This window comes from Polyodon spathula, chromosome 23 (assembly GCF_017654505.1).
Source record: "Polyodon spathula isolate WHYD16114869_AA chromosome 23, ASM1765450v1, whole genome shotgun sequence".
NCBI classification, from domain to species: domain Eukaryota; kingdom Metazoa; phylum Chordata; class Actinopteri; order Acipenseriformes; family Polyodontidae; genus Polyodon; species Polyodon spathula.
Window position 1 is genome coordinate 7,401,391 of NC_054556.1, and position 25,405 is coordinate 7,426,795.

The 25,405-nt window shown below is 34.5% G+C and overlaps 1 protein-coding gene across 18 annotated transcripts in view; it reads left to right on the forward strand.

The window, feature by feature from the left end:
* LOC121298129 (microphthalmia-associated transcription factor-like) overlaps positions 1–25,405 on the forward strand; it is a 42,925-nt gene that overhangs the window by 10,133 nt on the left and 7,387 nt on the right. For 8 of the 18 annotated variants that reach the window (XM_041224972.1, XM_041224974.1, XM_041224981.1 and 5 more), the window contains exons 2-3: positions 14,183–14,432; positions 21,270–21,356. In XM_041224972.1, coding sequence (XP_041080906.1) covers positions 14,183–14,432; positions 21,270–21,356 — 337 coding nt within the window. Of the gene's footprint in view, positions 1–4,115; positions 4,264–7,871; positions 8,008–9,418; positions 9,502–14,182; positions 14,433–21,269; positions 21,357–25,405 lie in introns of those variants that run through there. The other 10 variants (XM_041224979.1, XM_041224982.1, XM_041224985.1 and 7 more) reach the window with 7 other exon arrangements.

Genomic DNA, 25,405 nt, shown 5'->3' on the forward strand with positions numbered 1-25,405 from the left:
GGTGACATCAGGCCAGAAGCAGGAACAAACACAAACAGGTAACTGCAGGGCAAAAGATCTCGCGGCGTCGTTTATTTATTTAAAGAACAAACTTAAAATAAATATTTAAACAAAAACAAATCTTGAACACAATAAGAAAATAAGTAATCCAGGTCAGGCTGGGCAATTCACCTTCACTGTTCTTAGATTTATTTTTATTTTTATTTCTCTCTTGTCTCCTCCGCTCTCGCTCTCCTCTTCCGAGCTGCAAGCTTTTATGCAGATGACCATCTCCCGATTAGCAACAAATTAATCACTTAAGTAATTCAGGAGATGGCCATCTTCTACACAAGGTTTTTAAATTGTGCATGGGGCTTCCCATCCACACTGCCAAACAAAACACCCATGGCTCTTCGCTGTCACATTTAATGCAAATAATAATAATAATAATAATAATAATAATAATAATAATAATAATAATAATAATAATACAAAATAATAAATTGCACAGGGGTGGAGGGGTACCTTGTTCTAAACTAAACAAATATGTGTTTTTAAATAACAAAACAAAACTAAGCAAATGCATTTATGACAGGGCTTTGCCCTGCCCCCTTTTCATGTGCAGGGCTCCTCGCCCTGTCACACTTGATGAAACAGGCTGGCCTGCAGACCTCAATAAATCTCTCTCTAATGTGTGTGTAGTAGACATGTGCAGAACTCTACTATATTTAAGGTTTCAGATCAAAACCTGAATATTGCAGACTTTTTGGGTGAGAGAGATTTATATTGCCTCATAGTGTTGTCTGTCACTGGATGATTGTGTAAGTCTTTATTGATAAAGGTGACTCAATTTTCTTAAATCTTCATTAAAGGGGGTGTTTATTCAGGCAAAACCTGCCAGATGTAGCTGTACAAACTGCTGTCCCATCAAACAGATTCTAACCAAGCTGAGATCATCTCAACACTGACACCACAGGGTTAGGATTCCTGAAGAAATGCAAACAACTTGCAGGCTCTTATATTTACATGAAGCTCCTGTTGAATTACAAGAGTGATTTTTTACAGTATTGTATTTATGGCCGTGGCAGAGTATGTGTGATACATTTTACTTGTTTCTGTTTGAACGGTTTTCGTTTCAGAGAACAACAAGGTAATCAAGACACTGATTTCTTTGTTATTCGCAATCAGCCTACAATATTCTGGATGCTTGTTCCATCCTTGTATATCTTGTACAGTAGCAAAAAATGCATGCTGTAGGTTTTGTGTAACAGGGCAATTCACAAAATATTTTGTGTTTATACATTAATTTGGTAATTCATACTTTACATGTACATAGCCTACATGTGATAAAGTGACAAAATAATGCATCAAACAGCCTTGCAAAAGCTGTGATCTAGAATGAACAGCAGAGGTTAAGCATTTTGATTGACAAGGGCAGGTGTCCGTTTGGGGTTTTTACTTGTGATTGTGTAAGCACATTACTGTACACTGAGTCACATCTAAGGTTTAAATGAATGTTTTGATCGTCTGCCCCGTGTTCCTCCTGGGTTATTATTCAAGCTACAAAGTGGAATAAAGCACAAAGAAAGTAAACGACTTCAATGGAAATTAGACCTATTAGCAGATTCATTTATGCTGAGAGGAATTTGTGTTAGTATGTTGCTTGTAAACTATTTAGAGAGGTGTGTTAAAATGAGTCCCTGATAGGGTCATGACTTCACTGTTTGTTTGTTAATCCAAATGAAACACAATGAAAAGGTTTCACAATATCAAGTGTGTCCTGAGGGAGCCTGAAGATTAACTAGAGATACAAGAATACTATAAACAATCCTACCCTATATATAATATTTTTTTTTGTACACACACACACACACACACACACACACACACACACACACACACAGATACAGTCAGCCTTGTTAACTCGACTGGTGGGTAACTCGACACCTTCACTTAATTCGACAGTCTTGGTCCCAGATTTTCTCCATAGAACGCCTATTTTATATCCTGCCTCTTTTTTAATATATATATATCCTGCCTCTTTTTTAATTAATCACCACGCTTTACTCGTAACTTGACACTTATTTCTGGTGCTGAAGGGACAAAAACTATTAAAGACTAGTTGACAACTTGACACCTGAACTTCCACAGCCTCCTATCAAACTGGATAAAGCCATCGCCACACTGGACACAGTTCAGATGTTTTTGGCTTAAGAGGGCACTGAAGATACTCCAAAGAGTCTCAGCTCCTTGTCACCAGAACTTTCAAAGCTTTTGTTTTTGCCTGCAAAACAATCAACGGTGCTTGATTTCTGTGTGAAACTCAGTTGTTTATTAGTTATTTTATTAATTCTTATTTCAGTGGAACAATACAAGTTGTACCAGGTTTGTACAGTACTTTTACTTCCTTCAACCATTTTCATAATAACATTTAACTAAAAATAAACCTGTACATACTGTAATACTGTAACCGTGTGAGTTCTGTTAATTATATGCATGTTAATGCCATGGCTCATGTGCACACATGGTTAACTCGACACCTCTGATAAGTTAGCACTAAATGGCATCCCTGTGGGATCTCGAGGTTGACTGTATATAGACACACACACATACACACAGTACATGTAGTTCTCAGTGTGGCCACTGTGGATGGCTGTGCTGTTTATATACATTACTGTACTTTGTATGTTTGGTTCCTCCTGTTATTTATTTCTTTCTTTCAGGAGTATTTCTAACCCAGGATTAGGCTCTTTTGCTGTCACTAATTTGGGCCCTATATGGTTAGATAAAAAAAAATAAATAAATCAACCAGAACACTTACTGTGGTATTTAAATGTATGATAGTCACTATACTATAGGAACAAATCTTTGTATTTTTAGCGTATATTGCGCAAGGAAACACTTGAGTCATTAAAATGTTCCTGTTTTTAATAACCGCTTAGAATATTAAAAATATCCTTGAATATTTTCCAGTTCCTAACTGATCTTATTGGTAAAATTGGATAAAATTGGTTTACGCCCATAGATGAGTCAGAAGCATAAGGGAATATGACTAAATAAAGTTTTATAAAATTTTATTTTTGCTGCTTTACAGTTACTGAACGTTTTTCCACAGGCTGTATAATGTTCACCTTGCTTAAAAGTAATACAAATATTAGGTAGTTCAAATATTAACCTTGAAACATCATACACTGTAAGATGCAAATGTGGCACGTCCTACTGTAGTGTATGCGAAGGAGAAACGGGACTGTCAGATTTTTATTTCTGAATATTTATAACCCATTTACAGGCTAGATTTTTCTGTCATAATAGCCTATTTACAGTGTACCTCAGAGTTTTTAAATCATGTGTAATACATTGAAAAGGGCAAAGTCATACTTGGTATACACTGAATATCCTGTTAAGGAGGAAACAAACCTAAATTCTAAGAAGTGAAACTTGTGTCTCTGTAACTGCAGACATTGCAACACTTATTTTATAAGGTCAATAAGTCTTGTTTGTAGTCCTTTCCTTGCATAGCACAGCACACACACACTTAAGTATGTGTTTATGTTCATCGCTGTGTTCTTAGGTAAATAACTTTTTCATACTGTATGTATTTGCTGCATCTTTTAAGCCATGCGTACACATTCAAAGAAATATCCCTTTATTCCCTCATTGTTAATTTTAGAAGTAGTTGTATTAATATGCTGTGAAAAAGGGTATAAAGTGCATTGAAATCACATTATATCTTTAAATTTTAGGTACAGCAGTGGGTGTTTGTATGAAGCTAACTTTGGTTTCACATAACGGAGGGAATATATATATATATATATATATATATATATATATATATATATATATATATATATATATATATATATATATATATATATACATACACAGCTTTTTTTTTTTTAAATTATTGATAGTTACTCAATTTCTAATGAACGGTCCTCTGCACCTGTATACTAATCCTCTTAGGGTCCAGTGGAGAGTTGTAATCAGTTCAGCAGGGTTATTTTTAAAACATGACACAGGGGGCTAACTCTTAGTAACCCACAGTTTGCAGGTTTCAGTTGCACACCTCCTTGAAAACACTTAAAGATTGTATTATTTTCAACCTTCCTATGTTAAGCAAGGTGCGGGCTGAGCAAAAGGAAATGGAAGTAAATTGTGGGAGTGAGTGAAGTCAGTTTCCGGAGGTAATCTCTCAGCAAAAGCTTAAAGCAGCACTGGTAATGAAGTTATTTCTTATGAGTCAAAGCGTTAACAGTGTAAAGACAAATCCATGAAGATTATAAGGTAGGAAATGCTGTTTATGCTGTTTAACATGAACATATTTAATGTTAAAATACATATTTGAGTGTATGTGCTTTAAATAGTTGTGGTTTTAATCATTAAGGCCTAAATGATTCTCTAATGAAAGTTATTGTTACCTCTTTTTGGTCTTTGCAATAATGTTGCAGTCAGTCAGACAGCTAGCAGAACAAGATGTTTAAAGGAGTGTAGTATGAAATATTGTTGATCACATTTCAGTGGAGGCTTGTGCTAATATTTAGTTTATTAACAAACACATTCATTCCAGGAGAAAAACACAAACAGATCGTATTTTTATAGACCTCATACCCTTTATTAATTATTAAAACAATAGCGGTATTTAGCTGTGACTGTACTCTATGCTGCCATCGATCGATATTCATGTGCAGAATGGTCTAGCAGGTGAACTTCTAACAGCTGAAACACTGGAGTCACTCAAGAAACAATTAGCCTGTTTGCTTGTACTGTATATTGTTGTCATGAGAACAATATTGAACTGATAAGAGTATTGATGGACTGAATATCTTCCAGTCTCCAACATTGCACATGCTCTGTAGAACGTACAATGCTACCGGTGATGTGTAGATGTGTCTTTATAAGAGTTGGAAACCAGTTGCCCAAAATGAGATTCCTCCAAGAGGAAGACAAAGACGTTTCTATCTTGATGCATGCTGGTCTTTCACTGTTTTATTAGGATCACCAGTCTTTGTATAATCACATCTTTCATAGCTAGGGGTCAAGCATGGGGGATGGCAATGTAAGCGTTACCTTGTTACCATTTCCACTTGGATTTTCCAGTAAACAGGGTGTTGTTTTAGTGTGAAATACTGTGCACTGTATAAACGGTATATGTATTCTTTTTTTTTTTTTTTTGTGGATAGTTAGAGCAACAACAGAGATTTTCATGACCTCTAGTTAGCGTTATTTGATGTTTTTACAGTGTTGGTTTACCAAGTATTGTATTCAGTGTATCTATAATACTTCATAACTGATACATAAATGCATACAATGTTTTTTTTTTTTTTTTAACTCAATGCTATTTTGTTGGTTTTCAAATATACTATTTTCTTTATGAAATACAACAGATAATTAGAAAAATCTTTTTACAGAATATTTTAAATGCATCTTTGTTTTAATCATTGTTTTAGAACTTCTGTTTAATAGAGATTATCTTAATTATCTTATCTTAATGTTGGGTGTAATTTGTTTACTTGGTGGAAATTGCCCAACCGGGGGAGAGGTCAAAATTGACCAGCTGTGTGTGTCTTTTGTACATTTATAACCTTGTCTCTTGCACAGTAACAGGTACAAGATGAGTAATTGCTAGTAAAACCTAGCTGCTTTCCATTTAGTTTCCATTCATGTACAACTGAAGAAAAAATGTGAACTCACAGAGAGATAGAGTTACAAATTAAGTACACTTCTTTAGAAAAGTAGGGAAGACAGTGTTGTACAAAACAAAGTCAAGTGGACAAGTGTGTACTGGCAGACAGATATTTCAACAAGTGCCTTCTTCTGTGGATACTCATTAAAGAACTAGACAAAACTGAGGAAGTTATTTACCTTATAATTCAGATATCTTAAGTGGATGCCAATTCTAATTGCTTGTAAAATGCACAGTATTTGTAGACATGCAATGCTGCCTTTTTAAATATGTGCAATGCACTAGACATTATAAGTCTGAAACATATATGAGCAAGCGTGTTCCAGTGGATCATTTTGTATGTTGTGAATGCTGTTATGCAAGGACCAGAGGGAAAAAAAAAAAAGCGATTTTAAAGCAAGGAAGGGCTGCTTGCACTACTTACTTCCACAGTAAGTAGATCATTTTGGCTTACCTGCCATGTGTTATGTATGTGGCAAGTAACTGGAACTCAAGGGTGTCTTTTAAATGCAGGAGAACAAAAAGGGTTTGTCAAAACTAGGGGCCCAATTCAATTTAAAGTGCTTTAGGAAAATAATCACATTCATGCAATACACAAAAAATGTAGAGTACTATTTTTTTTTAGTTCATCACTGATGACATAAAACTTAACATTAATTGATATTTTTATAAAAAATATTTTCACATCCAGAATTCAATTCAGTTGGGGTACTATGTTGTTAACGAATGCAAAGGATTTAAAAAAAAAAAAAAAAAGTTTTTTTTAGAGGCTTTGTCAAATTCATACATTTTGCAAGTCAGTTTATTTTCACTGCTTATGTTTTTTTTTAATTTTTATTTATTTATTTATTTATTTCCGTAATGAGTTACATTTCTGTCTGCTGTTGCTGTTGGCATTGTTCCAAGATAAAGCCACGTAGTTTTTTTGCTGTCAGTTCAAGATTGAGATAAGATTTCTTTGCAAGTGAAGGTGACATTGAAGCAGGGCTCAAAGCTAACTTTTTTCTTAGGCGCACGTGTGATCCCAAGTAAAAAATAAAAGTGGGAGCACAATTTTGCAAAAATAAGTAAATGGTTTTTTTTTAAGCACTTTGGAGCTTAATACTTTTTCATTAACAAATATAATAGACAACTTCTTTCCAATTTAAATGTTCTTTATTTTCAGCTTTTTACCAATACCTCAAGTCTCTGCAATTATCTTTCATTTCCATTGGAGTTTTTTGTTTGTTTTTTTAATCATCAATTTCTTTGGAATTCTGTGTTGAATTCATTACAAGGTTATAATTGCATCAAGGGGTTCTGTTGAATGTATCATAAACCACGAGAGCAAAGTCTGAAATTATAACCTAAAGTAATTCACTGCAGTCGTGTTTTTTTTTTTTTTTTAATAACATATGGATTCCATGAATTTTGTTAAAATGAATAGGTTTTTAATTCTAAAACACAGTAAAACATCACATATGAATTGCTGTCAATCAATGTGGAGAATGCTACTTTTTTAAATAGCGGTATACACTTCCAAGTATACACTCACAGTTCCTGTCTCAAGTCCTGCCTATTTGTTGTAGTTATGTTTCATAAGGTTTATATTGAAGGCCGTTTTCTTTGTTGTGTTTTTGTTTCTCTCTCTAGTCTCTCTAGCTTATTGTATAGTGTGGCTTTAAAACGGGCAAACATTTTCAAATAAAAATGACAGTCACCAGTTTAACAGATCTAGATAGAATTCTAAGAAAAATAGTTGGGGCAGTCTTAATGTGATGCTGTGCTGTCACATTGCTTATTTATGACTTTTATGAGTGATGAAGTGCACATAGTTATCGGTAACAGCAGGGCCTTGCTAAGAATAGAAATAATGGACAACAATCCCAGCTACACACAATGATAAAAATACTGGTGTGAGTTACAACTTATCCGGAAAAACAGATTTTTCAGATCCGTTTATGTTTGTAGCTGACAAAATTTGTATTTCTGATCAGTTTTTTACATTGTGAACAAAATTGACGGTTGTACCACCAACTTTTTTTGTTGTTGCATGTGACCAAATCAGGCGCACCAGACCTGCATTGAAAGTGAAACAGGAAAAAGCGTAGCTCCCTCTAGTGCTGCGTGCCAAAATGTATCTCTGCAGATAATCGGAAATACTGTGTTCTGTTTCATACCTTTAGAAAGAAATACACTGGGAACATGTGTCAAATGTTATTTTTTGGATGTTACTGTTTTTGTCCAAACTGAATAAATCACCCTACAGGAGTTTTTATTATACAATGCCACACGCGTATTTGATGTAGAACTAATCTTCCATATACATCTGGATCCTGTCTGCCACCCAAAAAAACTCAGACTCTGTAAGTATTGCTTGATGGAAACATGGTAAAATTGAGTGGAGAAACCAGCAAGAAATGACAGCAGCAGCAGCAGCAGCAGTATCTCCTGTGTACTCCTATGCTGTTTATATATTGAATATGAATGTAAGGTCTCTAAGGTCAAACGGGTTCTATCTGGTTCTGCTTTCAGTTGTCCCTAGCAGCTGTGAACTTCATGTTCCAGTGAAGTGTTTTATGGCTGCGTTGCTTGTTTCCACCTTTTAGAAGCTGGCGTCGTTCCCGACAATACCTTAATAACTTTCAAAAGAGATGCAGCAGTATTACTCTTGAGTGGTTATCAACACAGAAGAGGATGTCCAAGCCTAATGTTTTCATATATATATATATATATATATATATATATATATATATATATATATATATATATATATAAATTTCAAAAAATGTGTATTTGTTTCTCCTGTTTGTGCTGACATGTGTTCTTCACTTTGTATTGCCCAGCTTGGGCAGAAGAGTGTTAAAGATAACATAAAACTGTTTTATTTCTTCTGCTGTACTTGTCTTGCATTTCAGTAAATGCATGTGTATGTGTAGCCTTGCCCAGTCTGTAATTGTGCAGTACAGAGTCTTACAATTCACAGGAAATGTACCTTCTTGAGCAATAGGAATGAGAAGCCCCAATTTATTCTATAACAGTTGATCAAACTACTAAAGGATTGGTCCAATAAAGAAGTCACAATACTTCCAGGTTAATATTAAGTTTATGGTACATACTTGACTGGAGTAATCAGTGTTTGCTTTAGGAAGGAAGTAGTAAGAACAGCTTATATTTTCTGTGTGGTGAAAAAGTTGGTCACTATTTAATTGTCAGAAGGTAAAACTGAATGGTTTAATAAATGTACAGGTGTTTCTTTTAGATACAAACACTGCACTAGAGTACACAAAGCAGTTCTTAATATTATCCAAAGGAAATATAGCTGACAGGACATCCATTTTCAATTAATACCCAGGAAAGTTCTTTGTTTAAAACACGGAAAGCAGACGTTGCGGCAGGCGTTTTTGTAAGAGGATAAATAAAGATACGTGTCATAGTTGTAATAGTGATTAAATTAGACATGTGAGTTATTCATATGTGCATTACAGAAGCTTGAATAAGTAAAAGCGTTGGTTATACCTGTAGAAGCTCATTTGATACATGCCACTGTATGAATAGTTCTGCTGTCTTGTTGTTCAATGTAGCGGTTGTACTGTGCTTTATTGTTTCTCAGGTAGGTGCTGGATTAAACAGGTCTGCTGTTTTACACATATGCTAGGGCACCGGCATTCAGACACTAAGCTGTGTGTGGATTGGAGTTGCCAGGCCCTTATCTGGAGCCTCCCCCAGTAACACACGCACAGCTCGAGCTGAGTTTGACTTTCACTCTCCTCCAAGGGCTTGCAGAACACCTTTAAGAAAAAGATGGAGGCTCTTGGAATACAAATGTTCAGACCATGCTCCTTTCGAAGCTACTGCCTGTAAGTACCTATTGTTGTAGAACAGATTGTGTAAATACATTATGGACCTGTACTGATTGTGTATCCTCTTAGCCTGGAGAGGTTTTAATATATTCAGGTTTAAATGTGGAAATCATTTTATTCATGGTTATTAATTTTTAAGAACTATGCTACTGTATCAGCCATTATGAAAGTGTGGCTTCTTTGCATTCAGTATGCACCTGCTGTTTCTAATATACCTGTAATTAATTTCAAACTGCAGCAACAGATTGCTGCATACACATACGTATACAAATATCAAATAATGATAGACATTAAACATATTACAACAAACTAAAACAAATGTATTTTAAGTTTATATTTTAAATGAAAAGTCTTTACTCACCTAACTTATTATTAATTCTGCATTAAAGGCTGCTACACTTTTTATACTTTTCAATTTTACTTTCAGCAGCCTACTGTATAGATTTACTACAATAAATGCAAATTATAATATAGAACATTTGTAATATTTTACTACACTTATGTACTATTTTTTATTTTACGGAACAATTCGGTGAACTTTACAGTTGATAACAGCATCCATTCGCAACTCCATTGCTGCTGCTAAGTAAGAACAATGCTAAGGCTTTATGTATTGCTGGTCTGGATTACCTCCAGAGCTGATTAATTATTTACTGAAGTGTTCTTAGGATATGAGAGTGGTTTTGGTTAAACTGAAATAGCATTGTGTGTAGTAGTAGTTTCCCAGCTTGTGAAGGTGTACACAAAAGATCCATACAATACAGCTTTTTCTATTTTTAAATCTTCCATTGTACCACCGAAGAAAATTGCTTGCTAAAATAGGATGACGTTGACTATTATGTAAATGACTGCAAATGGGAAATTGTAAAATATTTACTGTGCTCATCCTGTAGGAGGCTAATATGTTTATTACTGTACTCTCTGTAAATAATTGTACAAGATCCAGAAATAAATTTAAAAAAAAAATCAAATGTCTTTTTTAAATTTATTTTGTAATCATTATTTTAATTAGCTTTATTGTGGACATTTTGGAAATTAAGAAGTGTGATGTCTTTGGGAATAGGCAGTGTGTTACAGCATATCTCACTGCTGGTTTACTTTAATGAAATGCTGATCCAGTTCAATTATAGAACATAGACTGTCTATCTAAAATCAAAGACACAGCTGTTTTGGATAACAGTAAACAGGTGCTGTAGACAGTAAACTCTGCTCTGCATGTGCCTATTGAATCACAGGGGTTCAGCACTAACATCACCATGTCCAACCAACATCCAAAAAGTGCAAATCATTTCTAGAACTTGAGACTATATAGAGAGCAGGTTATTATCCTGGCCGGTGTTTGAAAAGTAGAAGCTGCCATACTTGCACATGGTTTTCTATTTCAATAAATGACACTTGGTATATAGGTTATTGGTAGTAGCGTATTGTGGGGATACTGTATATGGAGGTCTCTCTGTCTTTTCATCTGTTCGTATCACACCTTTTCACTTCTGTTGAGAATACAGAATGTTATTCCACATATAGTACTGTAAAGCAATAGTTTTAATGCTACTAACAATTCATTCCCTTACATAATGACACCAATTTTCATGAAACTATGAATTGCCATTTCTTATTCTATACTATTCTGTGTCATATATGTCAGTTATCAGCTGTTCTGTCACATTAACCACTTTAGTTTTTATTTACCAGCCTTGGCAGGACTTGTTACTGAAGTACTTGTTTAAACATGACAGTGCAGTGTTCTCTTTGTGCTGTAGTGCTTGAGCAATTGCACTATCACAGTCTATTATGGATGCATTTATATACATTTATACTTCACTAAGTGTACAATACTAATGTCACAGAAGATCAAAAGTGCATTACTAAGTTTAGACTTGGCAGGCAGAGAGACAGTCCATGACATTTTCTTTCCCTTGATAATATGTAGTCATCTATTATTTTGTAGATGGTGGTCCACTATGAAAGGGTCTATATAAAAATAAAGATTATTATTATTATTATTATTATTATTATTATTATTATTATTATTATTATTATTAATATGTCATACTGAATTCCTTTGATTGATCACATTAAATACAATAACAGGATAAGGAACTACCTTTTACACTTGTTATTGCTGTATCTATTGAACCACAGTCATTGGCATTGTCTGATAGTCACCTTTTTAAATACATTTTAAAAAACCATCTGGAAAACATTGTGCGACACTCCAAAGAAGGCATTTCATTATATTTTGGAAAGGATTATTATTTTAAAAATAGTACTGTTTGTCTAGCTAAACTTACCTTCATGCAACTATCTAACCTTCTTAACTGCTGCTTCTTTTCATTTTCATATTGGAGCTGCAATGCCATGTGCAACAGTTAAAACAAATAGCAGTGCGACCTTTAACTTGTGTTCATATGTATTAATGCAATGATCTAATAGTCTGTCAACACCCTATAATATTAGAAGGGCAGACTGCTAGACAATGTGTGACATATCCTTGGTAAGGACATTTGTGCATGCAGAAAGTTCATTGTGATCAGAAATATGATAAATAAATAAATAACAAATAAAATCTAGAAGGAGGAGTGAGGCAGACAAAACTTTAATACTATTATCCTTGTCGATACTCTCCTACAATTCAGGGGTTTCTAGTTACTTCTTCCTGTACCATACAAATTAAAAGGCTTGGTGTGTATTTTTATTAATTTTTAGATCTTGCAAATAGTGTAAACTTGTTTTAGCAAAGATTCTGAAGTCCTGGCTTGTGTCGCCCGAATCCTATTGAGCATATGTTCTGCGCATTTAAGTTTAACCAAAAACGTCTGTTGATATTTTCAAGTAACAGACACAGTAACCTTTCCTGTGGGTACCTACATCCAGTAAATGTTCCTCCTGTCTGTAATCTCTTACGCCAGCTGTCCCAGATAACTTTAGCAAAGCTGAACCTGGGCTCGGAAGCTTATCTTTTATTACAGTAGAGACAACATACCACTGAAGTTTTGAATAATTAAAGAAGAGTAGAAAGAGTTATAAGTAAATGTGTTCAATATATGCATTTTAACAATAGATAGTCAGTATTATACCAAGCATGATATGATCATTGTCATGGGCTTGAAAGTTTTTTAGAAATTGGTGGGAATTTTTGTAGCTGATTTATCCCATTGTAATAGTTCTACAAATGACTTTTTGAAAAGGAATTCTGTGGGAGTGGGAATGGTCAAGTCTGAGATATTTTTAGATTACAGTTTAGTATTCAGCCTTTACAATACTCAAACCAACAAGAGTAGTCAGAGCTGTATTTATAAATCTGCTGTATGTTTTGATATGTATCCAGAAATCCCTCAGATATTCCTAGTCATACATTTAGACAAGTCTCAATGTTATAATGGGAAAAGACACTGAAAAGACGTGGTTTTTGCTATGACTGTGTAATATAATTAAGTGTTAATAAGTGTTGGATATATAATATATTGTTTATAAGTAATGTGAGTTATTCCTGTAAGAAGCGCAGATGCCAAAATATTTTTTTGTCAGGCTGAAGCAGTCCTCCCATAATTTGTAATGAAATAATGAATCAACATTTTATTATCCCTCCACTGCAACTTTCAACAAAACAAGAGCTGTTGACATTGCTAAATATTCCTTGGCATTCCCTTAGTGGAAATAAGGCATAAATTATAAATGCCAAGCGATTGTCTTCGAGTGAGGCTGTATTTGACTTGAACAGCTAATTAGTACGATTATTCCACAGCTGCTTTGGCTCAAAGGTTTTCTCTTGTTTTATCAAAAGGTTCACTCACTCTGGGAATGCGCTGAATAGACAGGTCCTGCAGAGCAAGACAGCCTCGATTTTGGGAAAAGAGGATTTTCCTGGCAAATAATAAGCTATATATAATACAGTAAAAAAAAAAAAGTGTATGTAAGAACATGTAGAAATACACTTTCATTATGCACTGTAATTCTTTTATTTATATGTGGCACACTAATGGATACAAATGAGGAATATTTAACTTTGGTACCAAAATGTCCTGTACTGAAAAAAAAAAAAAAAAATGTAGGGTTAGCATAGTAGCTCTGACCATGTGTGTTGTTTACAATCAAAAAAGTATTTTGATTGAGGTGTTTAGAAGTGTGGCTACTGAAAAAGGTAAGAAATGTTTACTGTGTAACGGATGTCAGTCAGTGTATCTCAGGTGTAATTGCTGAGTTTTCAGAACTGAAGGAACAGGAACATGCAACAAAAGTTCATCAAGTAGTCTTCTCAGCATCAGTTTACTCAAAAGGCAAAAATGGTACAGTCTATGGCCATCATCAAAATCACACAAAAGACTGGTTCATGACATTTCCTGACCTTTCTCAAATTAAGGACAACAGGGCAGATGGGAATGTTAAATACTGTTTAAATACTTGTTGTGTTCTGTAAACTGTACATGAATGTGTGCAAACCTGCACTGGGATGCAGTAAAATCTTGTATGTGAAACAAAACAATTGGAACAAATTGTACCTATTATACAAGAAAAAAAGACTAGATAATTGAGTTTAGTTCAATTTTAATTTAGCATAAATGCTATAAATATCAAAGTAAAACTAAAGTGAATATGAAAGTATAATTGAATTACCAACACCAGTGTTTTGTAATTAAGACAGTTAATGCGCTTTTTTCCCTCCTTGGTTTGCCTGCAGTAATTCATCAGAGCAGCCGGGGTCCTCCAAGCCCCCGTTGAGCTCTTCCACTATGACGTCACGGATCTTGCTACGGCAGCAGCTCATGCGTGAGCAAATGCAAGAGCAGGAGCGTCGAGAACAGAGGCAGAAGCAGCAAGCGGCACAGTACATGCAGCAGAGAACCACAAGCAGTCAGACACCAGCCATCAACGTCAGCATCCCCACCAGCCTGCCTACTGCAACACCGGTACCAATGGAAGTCCTCAAGGTAAACTGTTAGAGTTCCCCTGTGGAGCCTTATCTTCTCATGCTTCCACATTTACCTTTTCACAGCATCACTGCTCTGATTGGAAGCATGTTATACACTTGCAGCAATTAAGAATTATTTATTTATTTTTTTATTGCCAAATTGTTTTTCAAGACAAAACAAAAAAAAAAAAAGTTAGTTTGCAAAAGGCAAGCTTTATCAAACAACACAAAATACTGTTACGAGAAAACGAACCGTGTTAAAATCCTCTAGGGATTATCTTTTGAAAGAGAATTCCTGTTTTATGCATGCTGTGTTTCCAGCCTTTTGCTATTAGCCATGTTTAATCCTATTTGCTTGACTACATTGACCTCTTTTAGAAGCTTTGATTCCTTGTTCGTCTGTAGACTAGAAACTCTTGGAAATATTTCTGTGCCATGGGAGATAGAGTGTGATAATTACTCTGAAAAAGAATATGCTTCTAAGAATAGACATGGCTCACACAATTTGGTAAGGATTAATTTATAAAAATGGAAAGTATTTCATTTTTGCATTGTTTGATCAAATAACATTTAGAAACTCATTGAATTTCTGTGCAGTATAGTTCTTGGTGATTTAGACTGCTGGTGTTTTGAAGATGTGTCTAACACCACTTGAATGTATATTGGATTTTTATAAGCATTGCATTTCAAACTGAATATATTTAAATGAATATAGAAGCTAGAAGACTTTAAACAAAATTAGTAATGTTCTTTTTTGCATGAAATGTATTGGACTAGTAAAAGCTCATGGACCAAGACAGTAAACGTTTTAAAGGTTATATACGTTACTGTTTTATGGAAAAGGTAGATACTGCAGTTGTAAATGGTAAAGGACATTTAACAGAAAGGGAATAGATGGGTTATATAATCAACTTAAACCCCTGTCACACTGGCACCCCTAACTGGGTTCTGGCTACCCAGGTAACAATCTCGGGTTGACCCAGGTCCCAGCGACCCACCTCAGGATGTGGGTCGACATGCTTTAACCCGGGTTAAGCGAGACAAAATGCATGATGGCTGTTTGTAAGCCAATGAAATAACAAACAGCCACGCCTCTGTGAAGTTTTCACTTCCACAAGGAACGTTTCTGTTTAGCCATATTTTTGTTTCTTGAGACACACTATGAGTCAGATTGCAGCAGGGATGAAGAAACATTTGCTCTCATCAACATCTGGACTTGTGTCTGTCACCCGGGTCAACCCTGCTGTATCAGAAGCAGTGTGAAATCATGTAGCCAACCTGCATGACACCGGGTCCTGACCCTGGTAGGTTCCGACCCGGGTATAGCATGCCAGTGTGAAAGGGGCTTTAGATTTACAACCCTTATATGTATCCTATCAAAGGTGTTTTTGGTGTGTTAGTACTTTGTTCAATTTGTCAGTTTATTAATTCTGAATAACTTTCTTTCTGAAATATGTGTTTTTTTCTTTCTATTGTAAGTTCTTCCCAGTTTCCAGTTTTGTTGCATTAATATTAATGTTATTTTTTTCTGTTACTCAGGGTAATTGAGTGCTATATTGCTTGCAGAATTGTTATTTTTGATATGTGGCTATTGTATAAGAATAAAAGAAAAAAAAAAAAAGATACAATACTGCTTTTTGCAATACTGCTGCAGTAACTTTAGTACATTTTTACAAGACAACCTGAGACCCTATTGAAAAACAATTGGATTGCAAGTTTCTTAGTGGGCCAACCTTACTGTAAAAAAAAAAAAACACAGCACGTCAGGGTAACCAATTGTTAACACCTGTGAACTCTAGTTTGCAATGGACATGCTGTGTGTGAGTTGATGATGACAAGCCATGTTCTATGAATCTGTGAAGCCATGAATCTGTCATAGGTATTTGTTATAAGATTCTATTCCACGTGTTTTGTAGGTCGTGTGATCTATTTAAAAAAAAAAAAAAAACATTTGATTTTTAGGGACTTGTTTGGTGAGTTGTTAACGAATCAAGAGTCTGTTCTTGACATCTTTATATCTTGTTCCTTTCTTTCATACATTGTGTGGCCATCATGCTGACTGATTAGAATGTGCCACACTGGAGAAATTATTGGCATTAACAGAAAGCTTAAATGCATTTTTTTGGGCTAAATTACGAAATATTTAGAAAATCTGCCCAGCAGTGTGTTAGTTTCAACCTGCCGATCTGTGACAAGATTAGTAGTGTGCTAGTACAGCTATAACATTAGGAGAAATTAGATTAGAGGTACCAGGCTGAGCTGCTAGACCTTAAAAGTGAAACATTAAGCTTAGATGAGTTTGTCTAAAGACCGATTTGTGCCTTAATTAGCTAAATGACCTCTAACCCTGTAGAAATAAGTAAGGGATAACTTTAGGGATCAAGACAAAAGTACTCTAAGAATTACCACACACTGAACACTAATTCATCTAAGAATGCCGAGAATTAGCCTTACTTTCATTCTTTGAAATATTTAAGAAAACAGAATACTGCTAATGGATAGTGTTAGCTGGACAACACCAGCAAATGTTGTTCTCCTAGAAAATCAGTGAGTTGTGTTTAATGGTTCATTTCACCTCTTTAAGTTATTTTAAAATAGGATGGAATTGTTTTTTTGTATCAGAAAGACAATGCTAGTGAAAGAGCACTAAATCACATAAAAGTGAGATTTAGCTGATTTGTGTGATGATTATTTGCCTACCATTAGTGTACCTAATGCTTCTTATAAACTTTTCTGGGAGGCATACTGTCACCTATCAGTGGAATCAAGTGGTGTTACAAGATGACACTTTTCACAAAATCCCCATCCACTGCACACTGGGTTGTATATATAAAGCCGGTCCTTAACAGGGTCTTTGGAGGCAAAGGGGTAATGCAGTTTTTTTTTAGGCAAGTTACGCAGGATGTACAAACCTGTCTTGTTTTGATACCCATGTTTTATACAGTCACTTTAGCTAAACAGGCATTCCTTCCATCTGTGTTCTGTTGTATGTAGTGAGAAAAACAACAAAACTTATCAATGGGCAAAATCTTTAACCGCAAGGCTTGTAACCGGAAGGTCCAAGGTTCAAATCCCAGCTCAGCTACTGACTCATTGAGTTCAAACCCCTGCTCCAAGAATCTAGCATATGTGAACAAATTAAACCTAAGGCAAGGTTACGCCAATAAATTGCCTGTTTTATTAATAGATTTATCTGAGGGGTTAAATGGCACCTAAAAATATCCGTTGAATTGCTTAGCTGTGATCATTGGACTTCTCAGCTTGTTTTCAACTTTGACATGAAAGGTCACTTTTGTACAAGTCACATTTTCCTCATTTGTGAAGGGTATTACAATTACTGTTGTTTCTGTCTGTGTTAAATCCCCAATGTTTTAGTATACTTTGTACTTTAACTGTATTTTCTCTTAATACTAAGTAAGTCTGGAAATTGATTTTGTGTTAAACATACAAGTTCTTTATGTTTTTATACTGTTACAACCCAGGTAACCAAAGCAACATAATCCAAACTATTTCACATCCTCCTAACTAGTTTAAGCAGTATTTTTGATGCAGGATTAAGATACACTCAGTAAATTGTGCTAAAGAAGTGTTTTTGTAAATATAATACAATTTTAGGTGTGACAGACAAACATGTCACAGGCATTTCCAGAGGTAGACAGTAAAACTGGCCCAATTATTCGGACAAGTACGCTCCTCAACGTCTCTTTCGCAAAGGTTTCTTGAGTTTTATATCAGTGACAAAATACCTGGAAGATAGGGAAAAATAAGTGCTAAATCGGGTAACTTTTAATAATGAAGTTTAACCGAATTTGTAAATATACATCTGTTAATCTGGTAAAGACTGAATATCCTCATGTGCGAGTTTGCTTAAGGTTGTTGGCCCAGTCTGTAATCAGTCTGGCCTTGTTTAACCTGTAACTTCCAGCCAACATTAGTACTGGTTTTTTTTTGTTTTTTTTTAAATCATTACCAAACATACAGCGGGAAATTCACAAAGTCTGAATTTGTGTAATTTGTGTAAATATTTTTCAAAAGTGAATTCAATTTTTAAGTACATGGCTTTGTGAATTATATTATAGTCATGTAATGAAGAGAATGTAGAACTTAGATTCCAGTAAGTAAAATACAGCACTGGCAAATGGGCAAGAGGGGGATTAGTTTAAATTGCACATACGTTGAGCACAGTCATTCTGTAGCTTGGCTACATTGGTGTTTTCATAGCCTGCTGGCAATGGTGTTGAAGATAACAAACCTGCCTGGCTCCTTGCTGTCTTTTACTTCTGAAGTATAATCGTTAATCTGCTGGGCCAAACTAAGTCATGATTGGGCACTATGCTTAATGAACAACCTTACGGCTGGTAATTAAATTAACCATGGCTCTGCAAATTCTGGCTTCTTGTTATTCCGATAGTTACATTTACTTCCAAGAGCCAAAAATGTGCTTTCATTTCAGCTCTCCTCTCTCCCAGTGGTTTTGATCAATATATGCCGTTGATTCTTATATCAGTGATTCTTATAAACAGACTGCACTGTGTATGTGTGTATATATATAATTTCAGTAGCTAGGTTAATAATAGGGCATTCTCTCTATCTCTATCTCTATCTCTCTCTTTCTCTCCACATATACTCAATAGGATTCATGTCTACACAGCCCATTACACAGAATTGTAATGGTGTTTGCTTCTTTACAAACTGTAAAGTCCTTCATTGAGAAATTTGATTTATACAGAGAATTAAGAGGATGCTTTGTTACCACTGTGACTTTGAATTATCATCAGATAGTATTATAGTGAGATTTAGCAATGTTTACTTTGTGGTCATGATGACATTATCAATTTACCGATGCACAGCTATATGGCTGTATATCTTTTATCGTTATACTTCCTTGAGCAAAGTGGGTTCTGTAGCAGAGCGTAGTGCTTTTGCTCAAGGCAGTCTACAACAGACATCTTTGTTTCAGTAATGAAAAGACTAGGCCAGATTTATAAGAACTGACTTCACGAAGTTCAAAGCGTGCATCTTGTTCATTTTAAAGCAATTTCTTTAACCAGCCAGTGGATTTCAATATGTTAACATTATTTAGCAAGTTTCGTTTGACTTTATGAAGCAAAACTTGTTAATTACATAGGGTGTTGCAAAACTTTTAGCGTAGCTGAACATTGTTACTTCCATCTTGATAACTTAATTTCTGTTCAGACGCCTGGTTGCAAACTCACATCATTGAGCGTTTTGATTTCAAGTTCTACCTCAATCTCTGCTGGTACCAGTAAAGTATAATGTGTGTTTCTGGTTGTCACTTTATATTATTTTGAAGGTTCTTGTGTACAGAAGACTGCTTCTTCAGTAATTCTAGGCTTCCCAGCATAGGAGAACCAGTTTTATTGCCCCCCCCCCCCCCCCCCCCCCCCCTTTACATTAACATTATTGTTTTAATTCTGAAAGTAAAGGATAACGTTTTGGTAATAGCTTGAGCACTCAATATGACTCTTTGTGCTCACACTGTAGATTGTAGATAGAGTTAGTGTTTGAGTTTGTGTTTGAAGCACAGCACAGTATAAAATTGGCTCCTGCTGTTGGGCTCTTCCTTTGCAGTATACAGCCTCTGGCAAAAAATCAGCCTTCTCTCGATTTAAAAAAAAGATATATGTTTTTATTCAGTATATTTTTATATATTTTATTTATATATAAAACTCTATTGTATATTTCATTAAAGCTGACTTTTTTGCAATTGTAAAACATTTCTGAATGCTACAGGTCTTTGTGTTGCTCTTCATATACAATATTTAGCCTTTTCTTGTTAATAGTAGTTTAACTGTGTTTCTCTTCTTGTTTTGTGATGTACTCTCTGATTAACCGTTTAAGTACCAGGCTTTTTGGTCTATAAAAAATATTTAAGTAATGCTGACCTTGTTGGGAATGTATACTCCTATGAAATGTCAAAGGAAAATTTAGATAAATAAAATAATAATAATAATAATAATAATAATAATAATAATAATAATAAAATAATAATAATTAATAATAATCTGGTTTAAAATACAGCAAAAGGGAACTGCAATCCACAATTCCAGGATTTAAATTGTCGGTTTCAGAAAACATTGATGGGCCCTATTTGAGTATGTGACTAAGGGATTTATGTAGAGTAATAGTTACCTGGTCTTTTTCTTCATTATTCAATTTAAGACTGGCAAGACACATTACTGAGCAGCCTGAGATTGGTTAGATTGCTGCCATCTAGTTACTTTGTGAACAATTCTCAACAAGTTCGTTCTAATAACCAAGACAAGGGGAATCCTGTCACTCTGCCGGATTTTCCCAGTATAGACCACATTGGGTCTCTGGATTTCCAGGTTTCATTCTAGATCAACATTGCTTTATCAAAAGCAGTGTGAAATCATGTAGCTGACCCGCATGAAACCGGGTCCTGACCCGGGTAGAGCATAGCAGTGTGCAAGGGGCTTTAGAAACTCATTTGAAAACTTTAAAAAGACTAATTTGCAACAGCAGAGAAGTACAGTATTCATTGCATATTTGAACACACTATGATTTGGTTTTTAAATTAGCTGGAATCAATACATTGTAAATTGTATTCATTACATTTCTCCTTCAGCTTGTCTAAAACTGTTAGATACCTCAATATAACCAATTCCAATATAGCAGATGCAAAAAAAAAAAAAAACCTGTCAGTTTCTCATTTTCTAAGAATATTACAGTATCAGCTGTGGGGTTAACAGTTTTTCTTAGCCCACAGCTGATTTTCTTTACAAAAGTATTAGTATAAAATCTTTACAACGTGAGGCTTCACCCATTAACACCTGAGTTGTTTTATAAACAACCTTTCTTTTACTTGTAACAGGCTTGTGACCTGGTCTCCGCTGTGCCAGCCTGTATGGGTCCTCACAAAGCTGGGCTGAATGAACACCTTTTAAAAAGAAACAGTAAGGTGAGGACAAGATAATAGAAAATAACAACACATCTCCAAGAAACAATTGGACAGACAATTAGGGTCATAACGCACTATTCTGTCATAGTCAAATTTTAGGTGTGGTTTTTTATTGCAAAGTTACTAAATCCTAATGCAGATGTATAAATGAGAATTAAGCTATAGTTCAAATTCTAATAAATTACAAAAGTTCTCAAATTAAGAAAAAATACATATCTATATTAGTCTTAAAAAAAGCATCTGTAAATAGTATCCAAATGTATACTACGATAATAACTCCATGTATGTCCATTTATTATTATTATAATATATATTTTCTTATATAAATTCTTAATATATTCATATATTATATAGATGATATATATTATATAATATTAATATTACTTGATCATTGAAAGGGTACTCTATTTGTTTCTCCTGTTGATTAATACTAAAAAAATAATTTTTAAAAATTGCTGCATATTCTACAGAGGGTTTTTGAATGACTGTAGTGGAGTCTTTTAAAGTTATTTTTACATTCTATTTTGTTTTGAATGTTGCATACTGTAATATTTGCATACTGGCTAGAGGGTGCTTTATTTTGCTTAAGTGGCAAAAACTGCCAAGTTTGCAAGTGCATTTGCCCATGTGTTGAGAGTTGAATGTTCTTATCCAACATGGTGGTAGCTGGGAACGTGTGTATCAAAAAACTCAGTACAATATCGAGCTTTTTAAAATCGACTGTATTTTTTGTCAAATTTTTTTTTGTTTTTTTAAGTTGGGTTGTGTGTTTATGATCACAGTGCCATACCGTATAGTATTACATGTTACACACAAATACTGAGACGTTATTATGCTTGTGAATTAAAGTTTTTGACAGTAGTGCATACACACAGATGAAAAAAATGGCTTTTATTTATTGATAATAGCAGGCGTCTTTGTCTAGAAGGCTGAGGGGTATATCCTGATCATGCTGCCTTCTTCATGTCGGTAATGACGTCTTTTCTAATACATTTTCCTTCTTGTCTCTGACAAATCTGTGTTTCTGAATGCAATTCTTTTTTAGACCAGCATTTGAATCCATCAGTTGAACACTAATTGTTTTAGGCAATGCTGCCCTTTACATTGCATTTCAGAAATTCAACTTTAAATACAAAATATACTTACGTGGTCATCATATGGTTTCATTCATGCAGGGGTGTGCAATTCGTAACAACAAGATTTGTGTAAGGGACAATACGTTTTGCATTCATACTTTGCCAGTTAGACATGTAGGTTGGTCTGTTGGTTACAAAGAAATCTAGAAATGGCTGCCTGAGAGCCTCTGTCAAGGCACAGAATAATCTTTTAAACTTAAAGTATTATTCATGTTTTTTGTAAATTAGCAAATACATGAGAACCTGGCATCTGAACGCAGCAATATAGTAAACACCATAGTCGCTAAGGGATTAGCAGATTAGAAAAAATCGTTTTGGGATGTTTAAAAAAGAAAACGTATTTTACTGTTTTAGAAGCATTTCAAGACTTTCCCTATCCAAAAAAATAATGATTTTTTTTTCTTTTGATTTTAGTGTTGCAAAGCCAGTTTGCTTTTTACCAGATTTACATATTGTTTTAGATATTTTTTTTGGACATGCGCAATCCAACGATTTGTGAAACTATTGAAACATGAAGTTTGACAAATATCTTTATAATGATAGAAATGAAATGCTTGTGAGATTATCTGTACAATATTTTATATTTAAAAAAAAAAATATTTAATGGACTGTAACTCTCATGGCAATGTGTTTATGTAATAATTCATTGATGTATTGATTTTTCAGTGAGAGTAGTGCAGGGAAAGAATGTCTAACCCCCCCCCCCCCCCCCCCCCCCCCCCAAAAAAAAAAAAGCCATCAGGGTATGAAACCAGGATGACTCTGCTGCAGCAGTGTTCCAGTTAGCCATCATGGGACAAGATGTTAGATGAGGAATAACAGCTGGAAAATGTTGTAAACTGTTAAAAAATAAAGTATATCATAGAAATAAACAAAAGAAAAAAACATATTTTGTAGAATTTGATACAGCCTACTGTAAATATTGCATGCATTCTGGTAGAAAAACAGTAACAAAAAATGCAGAGAGACTTGACATGTTATCCACAAGTCCTTTAAAAATCTGGGGTTTAGCTGTGACAAAAACTGAAAGAACGTCAAGAAAAATCAGAATTCCACAAAGCAGCAGTAATAGTTGGCTATGATTTCGTATGCTTTATGCAACAAACACCTCTACATCAGAAGTTGAATTCAGCTTATAGAGAGAGTGGAAAAAAAATAGGCAGAAGCTATTTTTATATTTGAATAACTCCCAGTATTGCTTATTATAGTTGTACTCTTAGTATGTTACTTAAATTTACTAGCCAATGTGTTCTAAACTACAATGAAAAGAACATTTCCTTAAAGTATGTTATAAATTTGTTGAGGTGAGGTAGAGTCACAGGGAACCTTTTCACTAATTGATTGCTTGTGTTCCCTGTTAAATAAAACCAAAATCCTACAAGTTATATTCTACTTTTTTGTGTGTGTTTTGTGCGACGGAGACAGGGCAAGTAGATTTTTCTAGAATTTTGTTCCTTGGACAACTTTTTTTTTTCAGAGATTGCACACTCACTGTTCATGTGATGCATAGTTTGAACTAATAACGTTTGTTGGTGGGATCAGAAGTGCAATGCATTGCCCTGGAGTAGTGGAACAAGAAAGTGAGAATCAATCCCCAAATCATTCAAATCAGTTTTCTACCTCTTATTAATACAAGCAGTGTTGCCATTGACCCTAGTTAATATGAACAGTAACAGTCTCAGTAAGCCATATCAGTTACAATCATGGCATTTAAAAATCTTTTGACAACCATGCTATGCCTCCAGCTACAACTCATTTGGCTCCATTGCAAATTGTTCCTCGTCTTTAACATGCCCCACTTTATTGGCAGTCATTGAACATTTTGAATTTTAAATTTAGTTTGTTCAAGAAGCTAGCCTTGTCTTGACAGAGCGCTATGTTCTAATTATATAACATAGCAAGTCAATTTGTGTCTTTTATATCGCTTTCCCTTAAAAAAAATAATACTAGCGTAAAATATTTTCGTTGAGAACATTTTAGTATCACATGCTTGAACTAAATGTCGCAGGAAGCCTGGGGGGCCCAACTCAGCTGGAGACAGCTTTGCTTTGTTAGTAAGTTAGTAAAAAATATGTCAAAACCAAACAACAAACCTTTTTTTTTTTTTAAATCTATTCATATTCCAGTACAATTAATAACAATACAGTAACTTACAAAACATATATGAACCCATGCTTCTAGCATTTAAATTAATATTACAGGGAATATGTATGAAGGGGAAAACTTGTTTAGTGTTCATTCATGCATCTCTGTGTTTAATAACATATCCAATGTTTCAGTTCATTGATCTGTTCAGCCTCTCTAACTGATTTCCAGGATAGAGGGTTCCACTCAATGCTTCTAATTCAGAATGTCTTATGCTAGTTAGTAACAGATTCATAGACAGATGCAGAATAGCAAATATATCAGTAACACACATTGTCTGCCACAGCTGTACATTCAATATTAGAGTAAGACAAAAACATTGATGGACACAACATATAACAGTGTGTATAGAATAATGACAATGAATAGTTTAATGAAGAGGGTTTTTTAAGACCGTGATTTCATTAGATTAAGCCAATGAGCCAAAAAATAAATAAAATGAGATAAATGAGATAAATAAGTTGTTTTATTGTCGAGGGATTGTAATGTATCATAAAATGAAAACATCATTCTCAAAAGGTAGATACATATTTAATTTACTTTTAAAACAAAAACGTGTTGCTTAAAAAATCTGGACTTGCTTGTACGTAACGATGTCTTCAACGATTAGCCTGGTATTTAGATTTTTTTTTTTTTTTTTGCTGTACACGTGTAAAAGATACATACGTTACGTTTGTATGCAATGTCTTGTTTTAAGACAACAGTGCAATGATTGTAAACCCAGTACTTGGAACAAACAGCTTTTTATAACGGAAGAGTGGAACGAAA